The following is a 15,271-nucleotide window of genomic DNA, read 5'->3' as shown; positions in this document are numbered from 1 at the left end:
AAAGAAATTATCTCTTGCAACCTTTGGATATAATTCTTCTCTTTTTTTTTTTCTTTTTTTGAGATGGGCCACTGATACAACATGTAGGCCTTCAGTGCCTTTATTTTTTATTTTTTTTGTAAGTTTTTTGGTCTGTTTTATCATAGTGTAAAACAAATGAACTTGAACTTGATATCAACAGGAACACATCTTTTTTTCTCATGTCAGGCAACTTTCTATACCTTCTCTTTAATAAAAGTCTGTGCTAGAGGCAAGAATGTTGCACGTAATTAGTGATGTGAATTTATTTTTTTTTTCTTGCCATACAAGTGTATTCAATGTTCCTTCTAGAAAAATCAACACATACGATTTGTTTTTCTTTCCCTGCTGCTATTGAAATCTTATACAGTGTATTTAATTGTACCTACCAGCTACAAAATTCAATAGATATGAATTAAGTAGAAAAACTATGCAATTTTATGACTTTTTACCCATCTTCCTTTCATTACAAGTAGTAGGTGTTAACAAGAATACGAGTTTAAGTTTGAACAGAGCTTTTGAATACACTCATATCATATGGGAATAGTTGGCAGGTAGGTACTTTGGTTTTGTAATACTTGAAGCTCATTTTCAATACAGTATATACATCTACAACTTCCTAATGCTTAAATTACTTGCGTGTCCACCAATTATTCAAAATATCTGCCCTGTTATTGATGAACAAGGTGATAATCATAGCATTTATTAAGCTCTGATACCTATTTGTGCGATCACAAAAATATATTTCTATCACTTCCTATTACAGAGAGAGTTTCAAGAAGAAGAAGAAATGTAAAGTGCGGAGCAAGATTTCACAATTCATTGTTTATAAACAATTATTCCTCGGTAATGAATGGCAGTGATTCATTTGTTACCTGTAAAGCTACTCATCACCATAACACTACTTTTAATACAAAATGATCTTCCAGCAGCCACAGCAACCCCTTTTGCCTGAAAAGTTGTGCACTATTGGCAGGTGGGATATTTTCCTTGCTTTTTGGTCCCTATATTCCAGTTTTGTTACCATGCTAGCCTCGCTCCAGTGAACACCAACAAAATACAGTGTACTCCCGTTACAACAAAATATGGTTATGATGGAATTTTGGTTTATACAACAAAGTAAAAATCTGGGCTACAACGTTATCCACTCTGTGCTTTTTATTGTTTATTTGTTGGGTTATAAAGAAAATATCGATCTAACGAAAGAAAACTACCTGTCCTAAGGACTTCGTTGTAAGAGGAGGCCACGGTATGTCTGTCACATGTCGTCAACTCCGTCTGGTCAAGAGAGACTGCACATATTTTCCATCATGTTCCACTACAGACCAATGCCAAGTTTTGATGAAGCACATCATGATATTGTGTTGACATGTTTTGTTGCATTCACCCCATTTCACTAAATCACCCTACTAGGTTTCTCATCACCAATGTAACTGATATGAAAATTTTTTTGGGACAGTTTAAAAATCTAAAATTGCATCCACAGCAATCACAGCCCGTCAGATTATCCCCCCCCCCCCCCACCCCCATCTCACATCCATCCCACTGTGTTTGCAGGTGGCCTGAAGCACGATTGCCATTGCTGCCAGGACCATAGTGCAATCAAGCCTAATAATCTGACACGGCATCAACAGCAATCAGGGCTTGTGATGTCCATCCATCCTGTTTTGTTCACGGTGGACATGGCAGTCACATTTCAGGCCATCATGGGCAAAACAGGATGTGAACATGGTGTAAACATTGTTTATTATTAAAGTAATGCCCAAAACAAAAATGTAGTATGTATTACAATATGCTATCAGATAAGGAAGATACTGAGAGATTGTAAGTGAGAGACAGGAAGAAAGAGAGAGAGAAAGGAAAGGAAGCAGCGCAAGGATGATAAAGTGCCAGGGAATGAGCAGGATGGAGGAAAGGGGGGGGGGGGGAGAAAGGGACAATAGGATGACAGATGGAGAGATGGAGAGATAGAGATAGAGAGAGACTGATTCAATTCTCCAATTGGATCACAGTCTTGCTTGTGGTGGGGTGGAGAGTTCTTTCTGCACCAGCTTTGCTGCATCCTCAGCACAGCCCCAGTGGAGGGTGATCCCAGCTCCACCATGACCGTAGTTGTGCACCACCTGCCCAAAAACAGAGACAAACAGACCTCTGAGAAATTTGTAGAGCAGAATTTTGACATTAAAGGAAACCCCAAACCCAAAGAGAAATGTGGATTGAGTGAAAAGAGCAACATTAACTGTATTTAGAATTTTAAAAGTTTTGATGTTGGAGCCGCTGGATGAGGACACTTCTAGAGGTTATGATGTCAAGTGTGGACAACAATATAAAGAAAATATAAAGAGAATACCATAAAAATCACTTTTCTAGCATAATGAAAGAGAACTCGACTAACTGCTTTCAGAAAGCTGGGAGAATAATTGCTACCCTTAACATATGTAAAGTGTGTATCAATTTGATAGAATATGTAATTTTCATGAAAAAATTGCATACTCTTTAACGCTCACAGTCCTATGTTTGCTGATTGGTGCCAACTCTGGAGTGCTTGTGCCAATGAGATATTTAACCCTAACTAGGCCGGGGGGGGGGGGGGGGGGGGGGGGGGGCCTCGGGCGCGCGATGTATCGCAATCGCAAAAAGCTATCGCCACGACGTTTCATGACTTTTTTCTTTCGAGTCTCCCGCATCTTTTGACACCAAATTTGCAACGCCCGGGTGCGCGGTTCCGAAGTTACGCATAAATATGTACATGCATGTGAGACCAAAAATTGCTCAAAAACGTTAATTCGTGTACAATTTCAATGCAAGCTGTGCTTACAGGCAAATTTCATAAAAGCATGATTATTTTGGTGTTTTATTGATTAAAATCAATGAATAACATATTTTCTTGTTCGGAGCGATGTCGCCGACAAATTTCATCGAAAAAACAATGAAAAACATAAAGTCGAAAAAACAAGGAAATACATAAGAAATTCCAAAAAACAATAAAATACTTAAGAATTTTTTCTGATATCACAATTTTTTTCATTACACTTGCTAAGGACACTAAAAAGAATATTTACACAAAAAATGTGCCTGTTTTGAGCTTTATTTTGTGATTTATACCAAATAGTCTGATTTTATGCATCATCATGCATAAATTAGCATAATTTAGCATAAATGATGATTTTTTTGAAAAAATAACTTCATGGTATTTTAGATTACATCATAGGCAATGTGTGTGCCAATTTTCGTCGCGATCGCGCGGTCGACGGCCGAGATCTGAAGGGGGGGCCTGGGAGGCCCCCCCCCCCCCCCCCCGGCTCTATCAACTACCTAAATAGCCCGGCCTAGTTAGGGTTAAAACTATAAACACATTTGTTTTGCTTCTTAAAGGTCCTGTTTACCTTTTTGGCTTTGGGAGCAGTGATTTAAAAAATGTTCAAGATATCACATTTGATGCATACACTGTACGGGCAGGTCAGTTGTATCGCAAAACATCCTACCATAGTGTATAACACTTTCGCAGTAAAAGCCTAAAATATACGGAGATAACACTATTTTTCTCATTAAACCATAACTGTAGATGGTTTAGTCTGGAAATATTTTTATTACAACTATTGTTTACATTTTGTATAATTAACAATAATTAACACTGATTATACCGGTTCAAACTTTTACATTGGTTGTTTCTATCCCTAACTCACATTTTAGAACTAGTTTGAAGCACTAATGCTGGGTTTTTGTTTCATCTGCAGAGGGTAAATTATGCCTTTAAGGGGGAGGTGAAGCCAACATTTTCCTCCCTCAAAGTTCACTACATGCATAGACGGTGCATCAAACACTGAACAAATTTGAGCACATTCATGCAATCTAATTTCAAGTTAATGTAGAAGCGGCAAATAATGAATTCCTATCCCACACCTAGGAAAAAAAAAATCAAGGGAGACACACACAGTAACACACTACAGGTTGTGGTAAATTCTTTAATACCCTGACTTTTGTTGTTCCAAAGTTCATGGTCTCTGCCTCAACTCGAATGCCTTTACTGCGCTGGGGTCTCAGTCCAACCCACTGTTTTAGGATCTTGGCTTCCTGGTAAGGATGAAATACAGATACTATATAAAAAAGAACACACACACACACACACAAAAAAACTTTTTATTGAACATAACTATATTCAAATGGTCAAATGAAAGTAGATGACAGGTTCGAGTCCCACTGGTTCCTTTTTTCTGACATGTGTGTTAATTTACAGATCAGCAGTTGCGATCTTAACAAATTTAATTTGTAGAGAGGAGACAAAGTGAAGAAACTTGCACCTGAACCAAAATTGGTTTAATGTACATTGTATGCATTGCATAACGGCCAATGCACACATGTTCACAGAACAGTCATCTCTTTATGGTAGCACATTCGAAGCAACTATGCTTTATTAGCAAAAAAAGAGAAAAAAAATGAAACATGGCAAGTTAATGATCAATCCAAAGAGGAGAAAATTATATTGTATCTTTATCTATCAAATACATGTATAGATCACTGGCATTTGATTCATTCAGCAATTATAATATTCAGTAAAGTTCTATCGTTAGGTTGCATTGCTGCTTTTGTGGACTCTGCCAGGGCTTTGCACCAACTAAAAGGGAAATCCTGTACAATCTACATGTAGCTTGATGCGGGATATGGAATGTGAGAGCAGGTGAGAGTGAAACCTTCAAACTTGGTAGGATGCCGACAGCTCTCTCCCAAATCTCTTTGGAGTCCTTCGGGTCAACTTCTGTGTCCCATCGGTCAACCTGGGCCGTCCCACCGAGGGTCACATCGTCTTGCCTTGCACAGGATAATAACATTGTACCAACAGATGGCGTCAACAGAGAGACAGGTTGTATAAAGCGTAACTGGTTATCGCACTGTCATTCAATCTCTTGAAGTATAAATCCTGCAAGTGCATCTTAAATATAAATGATTACAAACATTTTAACTACGGAATAAAAATTAAGAGATTGAATGCTATTAAAATATTTTGTCACTATTTTCCTCTTCTCTGAAAGTCTTTGGGAAGACTCCTTACTTACACCTTGTATGAACCATACTCACCAAAGCTGGCTAGCATAAAATAATTAATGTCTATACCCTTTATGTTTATCTAATTCTGAAAATCTCAAAACTCTTACCTTTTGAATACTGTGTACAACTTGTGGAATGTACCATTTATAAGGATTAGTACGTACACCTGCCACCAGACCAATTTTTGAAAAACTATCTCGAGATACAAGCAGATACTGCCAAATGTGTAGATTAACCACTGGATAAATTTTAGGGCACCAAAGTATAAGCATGCTGGATAAAAAATGCTCTATCATATATACAAGAAATGAAAAATCCAATTAGGTATGTACGTGAGAAACATTCAACAAGAATTGCAGAATGCAAACAATTCTCAACACTTTTTGTGCGCATTAACAATTATGTGAAACTTGAAATCATTAGTGTTCAGCCAGACCAATATAATTTGCAGCTTTTTCCATTCCAGTGTCTTTGACTTTATTAGTGCAATGCAATGGTGGGCAATGTATTATATTCCTGAAGCAACAGATGCCAAACTTTAAAGGTTCATGTAAATACATAAAAATGCTGCCATATATACAATATGTGCTGAAAACACTTTATAGCAGTATGTATTATTATGGAAAATAACTGCAATTCATTCTTGTTTGGCTGTACCCCCAATTTGACCACTGGCACAACTGTATAAATGTATGACTTGCAGCACAATGTTTTGTGATATTAAAGGCATGAAGAATTTGGTGTATCATTATCAAGATGCTACAATAATGTAGATAGGACATGTACCTCCATGAAAGGCAAGCTGAACAGGTTAAAATGATCGGACCTCTGAAAAGGTCAAGACTCCCCAAACACTTGCACTCACATTTGAGGAAAATGATGAAATTAGATAATTTGAAGATTGCATGTGACTCCTTTCATGATTTTAATATGATTATGCTTTAATAAAAACAAAAGTTGGCTCTATGCGTGAAATGTATGGAATGCCAGCTGCCAGAAATAAAACCAAGATGTCAGAGATGAGAAAATGAGTGACAATAAATACATAAAGTTGCTCGGTGAAAATTAATAATATGCCAATATTGATCAAAAATAGGAGTACATATTAGCAGTTCTGACAGTTACAACACAAATACTTAGCAAGTATCAACTTCATGAATAAAAAACAATTGTCGTAGCATATATTATGTATAGAGAAAGAGAGCACTTTGAACATGTACAATGTATCCCCGCATTATTAGTACTAGTAATCCTTATTATAACATAAATCAAACATATTACTTTCAATTATTTAATACACCGCCAAACCCCATAATACATTTATATATTGGTACAATTTGCACTTTGATTATAAAAGAGAAAGAAAGACAGAGAGACAGAGACAGAGACAAACAGCCAGACAGACAGACAGAAAGCAAGCACAAATGCAAGGGATAGTAAAATAGTGCAGATTACTATTCAGGCCTCAGTATAAGAGATCAGAGAAGCAAAGTGTGTACAACTACAACATAGAAGATCCTGTACAGATTGTTTCAATCCCAAACTACAAGGGAATATGTACAACAGCATTAATAGACTGCAAACCGCATTGATATAATTGTACATTGAGTTTTAAACTGGCACAAAGATAGTGAAAATGATGAGTAAATATTTAGAAGCCAATAAATATTTACATTGAGCAAGTGCTATACATGATTAATGTAGCAGAATTGATTTAAATACTGTACTGCAGTTCCATATTTAAGCACTGTTGAATGAGTGAACAAAGCAACCAAAAAAAAAAAAGCAAAATTAAACTGAGCACTTTCTAGACCTGTGTAATGTATCATTATTTGCATGACGTGTAAAAAATCTATGTTGCACACTGACAAAGAAGATTTCATGTGGTTTTTTTTTTATATCCTTGATAAAAAAAAGTAAACCAAATTGTATTTTATAGCAAGCGACTATAACAACTGCAGATGAATGTAATATTCTGGTCATGAAATGCTGCCACCATGAACAGCATAGTATACAGTGCACACTGTACAGAGAGTAGCATGTTTTGTGTTTGTTTCAGAAATTACACTGTACAACAACAAGGCTACAAGGTAGTAGAATCAGACCCCACTTCAATTGCAATTCCATGCCATGTTCAATTTGACTTTTCCAAGCAGAGTTGGATGGAGATGGATGCAATGGTACGGATGTTCCATGGAAATGTGATCTAGACAAAGAAAGTTGAAGAATCTTAAAGTATTAGTCCAGTATTGGTGGAGATAAGGATTGGGCTTTTAACTTTTTGCGAGATACCAAGAAACCACCCAATGAAATAAGTACAAAGGATACCATTCTATGAGGAATTCAAAGGTTATTTGATGAAAAATCGGTTGTATAATTGCTGAAACATCCAAAAATAAAAGTAAAACAAAGCAATTGTAATAAAAGGTGGGTCCCACCTTTTATGAGGTTCACTCTGTTTGGGATGTCTCAGGCATTTCAAAAAAGAATTTTCATCAAAGAAATGCTGAATTCCTCTTAAAATTATATTATGTCCCTTTATATTTCATAAGAGGTTTTTCATTATCTCTCTCTCTCAAAAAAAAAAAAATGTTAGAAAACCTGAATTCGGGTCTGAACCGAAACTATTTGATCACTTTAAAGTTTCAACTAAAACAACATAATCCTGAAAGTCATTGGTAACTGCTACTGTAGGTGTTTACTATTAAAATAAAAACCTAACAAAAATGATGCATAATAATTAAAGGATGACACATTCTTTGATATTGATATACAGCTGTAATGTGATGAAATGACATCATCTCTAGTTTAAAAATTATATCAATGTCTGCTCCAATTTGTGTTTTCATTGTTTGATTTTTTTTTCTGTGAATATGAGAAATGTAATGACACATTAGGCTGTCTTGTTTTAATGCTTTAAAGGGAAGCAGTCCTGAGATTTTCACTATACTGATAATTAAGAAGAGTAAAAAATATAACCTTTCACCAATTTATATGCGTGGACATCAAAAATTGTCTCCGTACGCGATTTTTAAAAAATAATTCCTGCAAGCAATCGTGTAAGAGCCTGCCAAAAGGTGCAACGTCATTGATGCCCTACTCTCAAGTTGACAGCCGTGCCTCAGAAAACTAATTTAAGAGTTCAAAATGATCATATCTGATTTTTTCGTAAAATGTGAGAATATGTGGTATTATTATTTCAAACAAAATATTTCAAGCTTATTATATATACAATTAATATAAAAATAAATAGTAAACATGTATTTATAAATAACTAGGGATGAAGAGCAGAACACCGCTGGAAAGAGTTGTGCATCGATGACGTATGACTCTCCGCCAAGACTTGCTCATTTGCAGAGTCACACTTTTTTAACCAAAATGTACGAGCTTATTTGGTGATTTGAAAGTTTGTTTTTGATGAAAGTAGTTCATTGGAGGTAACAACAACAACATATTTTTTTAAATTTCGTGAGGACTGCGTCCCTTTAATACTGATAAAAACTTCACCCTCTTTGTCAGTACTCTGTTCGTGAATAATAATAAAGTGAACATTAATTAAAATGGTATGGTCTATTGCAGAGAACACATATTTTCATGGGTTGGGGTTTTAATAGGTACATTGTACTTGTAGAATTCAGTTTACATTCATGCACAGCCAGCTGTATGCTGGAACTTGTTTGAACGGGTGCACGTCACGAGACCAACACCCATGAGTAATACAGACCAAGAGTCATACAGCCCACAAGTCATACAGCCCATGAGTTCGACACTATTCTAACGAGGCCCACGAGACCAACACATTAAATGCCGTGTTGTATCTGTCGAACTCATGGGCCATTTTTACTTTTAATAGTGTCGGTCTCATGGGCTTTATTTGCCTAGTGTCGAACTCGTGGGCTGTAGGACTCGTGAGCTGTATGACTCATGGACCTGTTTTCAATGTCGAACTCGTGGGTGTCGGTCTAGTAGGATGACACCGTTTGAACAGTTGCTACAGTGTGTTTGACAATCACTACCACATGTTCAAAGAGATAAATGGCTGTGACTTCTTTATTACATTCTCTTCTGTATTTCTTTAGACATTTGTATTTTTGTAACCTGTTGTTGCTGACTCTCTAAAAATATTGAGTGAAAATATTCACTCTTAAAGGACAAGTTCACCTTCATAAACATAAGGATTGAGAGAATGTAGCAATATTAGTAGAACACATCATTGAAAGTTTGAGGAAAATCAGACAATCCGTTCAAAAGTTATGCATTTTTGAAGTTTTTGTGCAGTACCCGCTGGATGAGAAGACTACTGCAGTGTATGAATAACTTAGATGTCACATGCGTACAACAATATAAGGAAAATATAAAGAGAATTTCACAAAATTCCATCTTTTGAAAAAAGTACACATTCCCCCGACTCGTTACTGACAAATGTTATGGGTAATATTATTCCCCCTGCCTTTAGAAAGAGGCAAGTCAAGTGCTCTTTTATTACGCGAAAAAAGTGAAAATATGTTGAATTTTCTTTTACATTTTCTTTATACTGTTGTACGCATATGACTCACAAGCTGTAGTAGTCTCCTCATCCAGCGGTTCCAACACAAAAATTTTAAAAATTCATAACTTCTGCATCGATTGTCCAATTTTCCTCAAACTTTCACTGATGTGTTCTACTAATATTGTTGCATTTTCTCAATCCTTATGTTTATGAAGGTGAACTTGTCCTTTAAAGGAGTGCATACAAAAAAGAGTGAATTTAGAGTAAAACTGGAGTGAGTTTCGAGTGAAAATGTTCACTTTCACTCGTTTTAGTGACCTCAGGGATCACTCCCAAATCTTTGAGTGATTCCTGAGGTCACTCCAAAATGAGTGAAAATATTCTGAGTGAAAATGAATATTTTCACTCAAAATTCACTTCAATTTCACTCTAAATTCACTCCTTTAAGAGTAAATATTTTCACTTGAATCTTTTTAGAGGAGATTTGTTTGTTGTTGTTTTTTTCAAACGGTAATAAATTATCAAAATGATAATTTAATATGAATGAAACCACTTGCTGCAAAACATAATACAGTGGCCAAGAAAATAGTTTCTGATTTGTAGTTTTAGATACCAGGTAATCTTGACTCTGATTAAAGTTTTTAATGATGAGATTCATGTCACTCTAGTCAAAATAACCAACAACAAAATGGCAGAAAATACTCCTTCCTTCTAGACATTGACAGTATCATTTCTTTTTAACTTGTTTAATACTGATTTCATTTTTCAAGTTTGTGTATTACCCTGCAATGCACAGCGATATTTATTGAACGTGGATTTGATGAGTTACTGAAGATACCACCCCAGAAATAATTTTCCTTATTTTGTCCTTGATGCATTTGAAAAGGGGGCTGTTGTTGATGGAGCAATGCAGCAAGATATTTGCACAAAGTGTCTTAATACACAGTCACATAGTGTACATAGTGAAACGGTACAAAAGGCAATTGTGAGTTGTTTTTTTGATGCTTTGATTTTTTAAAATACTCTAGTTTACTTTTTTTTTTTTCAATGAGACTGCTGTTTATTGAGGGTTAAGCGTCTTTTGTTCTTGTGTGTTAGCATTCTAAATTTAAAAGACAAGAGATCCAGGTGTATGGTGCTCGCCAAAGTACACGTGTATCTCAAGTAAACCTTCCAAGTATGGAAGAGTATGAATACCAGGAACAACATGCATGCAGTAAATCAAGGAAATGGTGCTCATTTGAATAAATGAAGCTCCTATCACTCTATCTCAGAGATTCTTTCTACCAAGTTTGGTGATAAAAAAAAAATATATATATATCATGGCATTTTCAAGACAGTGAAAATCTAAAAGTTTACACACGACGCACACTGAATGATGCACGCCGCACAAAAAAAAAAAATCGATTCCAACAGCCACTGAGCCCTTGGCTCAAGTGAGATGCATAAAGAAAAAGTAAAAAGATAATAAAAAATAAACTAAAAAAAAAACAAAAAACAAAAAAAAAAAAATCTTGTGGAATTGATGCGGCCACATTCCATAGGTATGCATTCTGCAACACAGACTTGTTTACTCACCGCAAGAAAGAGTGAAAATCTGAGGTACCCGAAGGATTGATTTTGACGATAAACTTGTATTCTCCAGATTCATTGGAAAGCTGATGAAGGAATTGAATAGTTATTAAGTCCACAGAAATGGTATTCAAAGGATAACTGTGTCCTTGTATACTTATAGGGGAACTTTTGCAAGCACGACAAGGCCACTCGTTGAGCGTGTCATGCGAAAATTTGCTTCTGCGCATGCTCAAATCCAAAAAATCTCCTTTCCAAGATCCTGGGGTGAAATGAGAACGGTTATACACCACGCGACAGTTTACGTTTCATACATCACCCAAAATTGCTACATACATTGTAGGTGTCCACACAGAAATGCAAACTACCTAGAAATGGGGACGGGAGTCCGAGTGCGGGGACTGTCAGCTGATTGCTTCCACGTACTCTAGGTCTTCCCGTCGTGTAGCTAAAGTTCCCTATTGTAAAGTCAGAGAGCCCTTGCACATTTCAAACATACACTTGTAATAGAGGCTGGAAGAAAAATTTGAGAGGATGTATTAAAGATTGTACGTATGCTCATTGGGCTAATAAACATGTACAGTTTTGTATGTGTACAGGCTGTACTTAAGTGTTTGGGTGCGCCCATGTAGCTTGTGTGTTCACACAAATGGATAATAGAGTGTTTTTGTGTAGGTCCTAATGGCTTAATAGGTCATTGGCTAGATCAAGTCGAACACACACTGCCTTATGATCAATTTTGTCTGTTTTGCTGTGTGTCTATTCCTTGTTTGCATCTGTGTTTACTTTTGTGGAAGTCACAATACCTTGATATACGTAGGCAACCAATCAAAAGTATTGCAATTTTACTGAATTCATTTCTAATCTGATTCGATTTTGATTTTTTTTTTTCTGATGTCATACATAAGGTTGTAGTACACATTGTGCTCCTATCAGACCAAAACCCAACCAGTCTAAAACCTCAGTCAAATCCTTTGAGAAGTCATGAACAAGTTAGCCTAGTCATATTGTATAGGGGGGAATCATGTTATTGAATACAACAGTAGTTACAGAATCATATACGGTTTTATACCAATATTAATCATTGTTAAGAGAGCACTGTTTCACACCACTGATTACTGTGATTAGTAATAGTACAGCTCTTTTAATATGCAGCAGATGGCTCAACATTTCACATCAAACAAAGAAAAAATCTGTAAATTTATGGTTTAGGAAAGTGAGCTTCCAATCTCTCCCTCTTTCACTCATTTTTTTTTTCTTCACCCTCCTACTCATTTACTTCCATCCTTTTCTCCTTTCTATCTCTTGTCTCTCTTTTCTTTTTCTTTTTTTTTTTTTGGTTATTCTTGCAATTGATTTTCTACTTGTTTTAAAGACATCCTCAGACATCCTATCTTCTCCACTGCAAAGACTTTCACAATACAGAAGTTACGTTCAGACGGTGATCTCTAACCTCGAGGATAGCTATCATTTGAGGATACAAGATCGTAGTTAAACACCATGTAGACGAACTCGTTGATAGCTAACTTGTAACTTGAAGTTACATGTAACTCGAAGATAGCTGTCCATGAGATATCTCAGGATTAGCACTCTATTAACGAACTGAGGGGGGTTCCCACTCATAGTTAAGCATCATTTAGATAGGATTTGTTAATAGGAGATTGTAGGTACGTATAAAAGTGTAGTTATCGGGGGCAAGGGGTCTTTCCTCGAGGACGTTGTGTGAACAGGTGTCATAGTTAGGGGGCCTTAGCTTATCCTCCAAGATAGCTATCCTTGAAGGTTTGACTACTACTACTACTACTACTACAACCATCTGAACATACACCTATTAACTAGTGATACTGAAGCACGGAATTAGAAGAATATCATGCAGATCAAGCTCTATCTGAAGCCTGCTTTAATGTTTGAAAGCAATGTATAGTTTCACATATATATGCCATACAATTTTAAAAGAATATTTTTCATTCAAGAGGTTTCTAATAATCTAAGAAAAAAAAATCATCGTTAAAGAACATTCACCTTTGAAACCTGAAGCCCCATCTCAAACAAAATTGTAGGATTTGGCTGGTCTACAGTACCAATGCTCACCTAATATGTGAATTTTTAAAAAGATTGCATTAACCCGTTGAGGATGGTTTGATTTTGCTACAACACGCATTTCCCATAGACACCTGCCTGAGTATACTCAGGACTCGTCCTCAATGGGTGAATAGAGTAAAGTGGACAGAGTGAAGATGTCAGTTCAAGAAAATCTACATGTACCTATACATGTGACATGAAATTTTCAATCATGGGAGTGTTGTGACTATGAGGAAGAGACACAAGGGACAAAAAAAATCACCATGGTAACATTCATGCACACAGGAGAGGGACAGTTTCTTTTGAGTTCATTCAACAAGTCGAACAACTCACCTTGGGATATAGTAAAATACTTCCTCTTTCGTTGAAAAATCACCTACAAAGTCATTTGTGGATTGTTTGGACAACTGGGCAAGAAACATGCAAATACAAATTGTGTAGTTTACAGAAAACAGGTAATGAGGTCATCAGGCATTTACATTGTAGATTGTCAGTCAGGACCAGCCATGTTGCTATCTTCACATCCATCTTAACGAACAGTTGTTACACAAGCATTGTAAACAATCATACTCGAAAGTTTCTGCCTTTCCACAAGATATGCCAAAGTTATCACATTGATGTCGATGCACTGGTAAATTCTATTTCAGAGGTATTCTTTACCATAATGAGCAGTGATTTTTTTTTTTTTTTTTTAATTGACTTTACTCATGTGCAGGTCAGTTCTATCAACAAAATCTGACCATGCAATAAGCCTATTTAAAAATATTTGAAAAGAGATATCACTATTTCTCAACAAACCATAGTAAACTATGGACAGTTTATTCTAAAAACAATTCTATTATAACAATTGTTCACATTTTGTACATTTAACTATTAAACATTGATTACAGTGAGTAACATTTTTACACTGGCCAGCATTCTGTCCCTAACTCTCATTTAAGAACTATTTTGAAGTACTAAAGTTGGGTTTTTATTTTATCTGCTAATGGTAAATAGTACTAACTAGAGCCTGAAACTCAGGACTTCCAAGGGCTAATTATTCTTTGCCCACATACATCTCGAAGGAAGATCCTTCTTGCAGCCTATCGCCCACTGGGCATTGTCCTAATAATGGACTGATAAGAAAACGGCAACATGGCTGGTGCTAGCAAATACTGGCTTATAACTTTTTATGTGCCATGTTCGCACGTCCAATTCAGTCGACGGCGTGCCAAATTTATCATACAGTCTGTATTCTACTCAAATGCACAAACCCGCCCAAATCGATCGATAAAACGCCAACAGCCACAGTACAATGAAAGCGTTTCTCGAGATTCCATTCCTGTCTCATTGAGCTTCAGTTTTATGTGGTGATTGACTATCAAGCGGTGTTCCTGCCGGGATTTGGAAGTAAAGTCTAAGATTTTCTCATTGTTTTGAGCGCAAAGCCATGTGTCTATATACATAATGTACATTGTAGCTATACTGGTCATTTGAAAGAAAAATAGTCACACAAGTAATTTGTCATACAATTTACACTATAAAAGCAAAGCTTTGCATTTTCTCTACAAGTTTGCTCACCACATGTCCAGGGTAAACAGGAAAGTTACATACCGTAGACTTCAAAAACAGAATGTTTTCCCAAGGTATGACTATGATGGTGTCTCAGAATAATGTGGCACACAGGGGGTTTGTGCAATGGGTATATGGCACATAAAGAGTTAACCAATTTTACACATCTGTATGATTATAAAACTAAAAGTCTCCATAGATATTGCAGAGAGATTGCAAGCAGCACTCAAAAGAAACACTACAATGTTCAGATCTACAATTGTACGTGGTACAGCAGTTTCAGGTACCACTTAATACTGAGTATTCTGCATACAGTGTAGAAAGTAACGGACATTCATGCATACTTATACATTGTATGTAGGCTGAACAAACAGTTCCAATGATGTTAAACTGTCCACTGCAGACAACTGGGGTGGCATATTCAGTTCAACAGGTGGAAATTTCTCACACAAACCTGACCTACAGTATTTTCCTGGGGAAATATATAAGTTTGAAGAAAATGTGACCTCGGGG

General features: G+C 36.2%; 1 protein-coding gene across 2 annotated transcripts; it reads right to left on the bottom strand.

Moving 5' to 3' along the window:
- Window positions 1-1,986: 1,986 nt before the first annotated feature.
- LOC139711129 (D-aspartate oxidase-like) lies at window positions 1,987-13,764 on the bottom strand. Of its 2 annotated transcripts, none has more exons than XM_071623048.1 (4): window positions 13,541-13,764; window positions 4,710-4,827; window positions 3,991-4,092; window positions 1,987-2,141 (listed from the first exon to the last, which is right to left on the bottom strand). In XM_071623048.1, the coding sequence occupies exons 1-4, from the start codon at window positions 13,627-13,629 to the stop codon at window positions 2,025-2,027; spliced, it is 426 nt and encodes a 141-aa protein (XP_071479149.1). In that variant the 5' UTR covers window positions 13,630-13,764; the 3' UTR covers window positions 1,987-2,024. The 2 variants fall into 2 exon arrangements, with proteins under 2 accessions (XP_071479149.1, XP_071479147.1); XM_071623046.1 differs by lacking the exon at window positions 13,541-13,764 and adding an exon at window positions 11,132-11,686.
- Between the last annotated feature and the right edge of the window lie 1,507 nt (window positions 13,765-15,271).

Source organism: Diadema antillarum, unplaced genomic scaffold (assembly GCF_040938485.1).
Source record: "Diadema antillarum isolate AM-2024a unplaced genomic scaffold, OU_Dant_1.0 seq00001612_RagTag, whole genome shotgun sequence".
In the NCBI taxonomy this organism is placed as follows: Eukaryota; Metazoa; Echinodermata; class Echinoidea; order Diadematoida; family Diadematidae; genus Diadema; species Diadema antillarum.
Note: the sequence above shows the minus strand (reverse complement) of the source record. Positions and strands in the feature narration are given on the sequence as shown.

Excerpts from the sequence above, each read along its gene's own strand:
- LOC139711129 (XM_071623046.1), bottom strand. The coding sequence starts at position 11,355 with ATGCGCAGAAGCAAATTTTCGCATGACACGCTCAACGAGTGGCCTTGT. Across the intron at positions 4,828-11,131 it reads GATTTTCACTCTTTCTTGCG|GCAAGACGATGTGACCCTCG; the intron begins GTGAGTAAACAA and ends ATCCTGTGCAAG. Across the intron at positions 4,093-4,709 it reads GCATCCTACCAAGTTTGAAG|GAAGCCAAGATCCTAAAACA; the intron begins GTTTCACTCTCA and ends CATCCTTACCAG.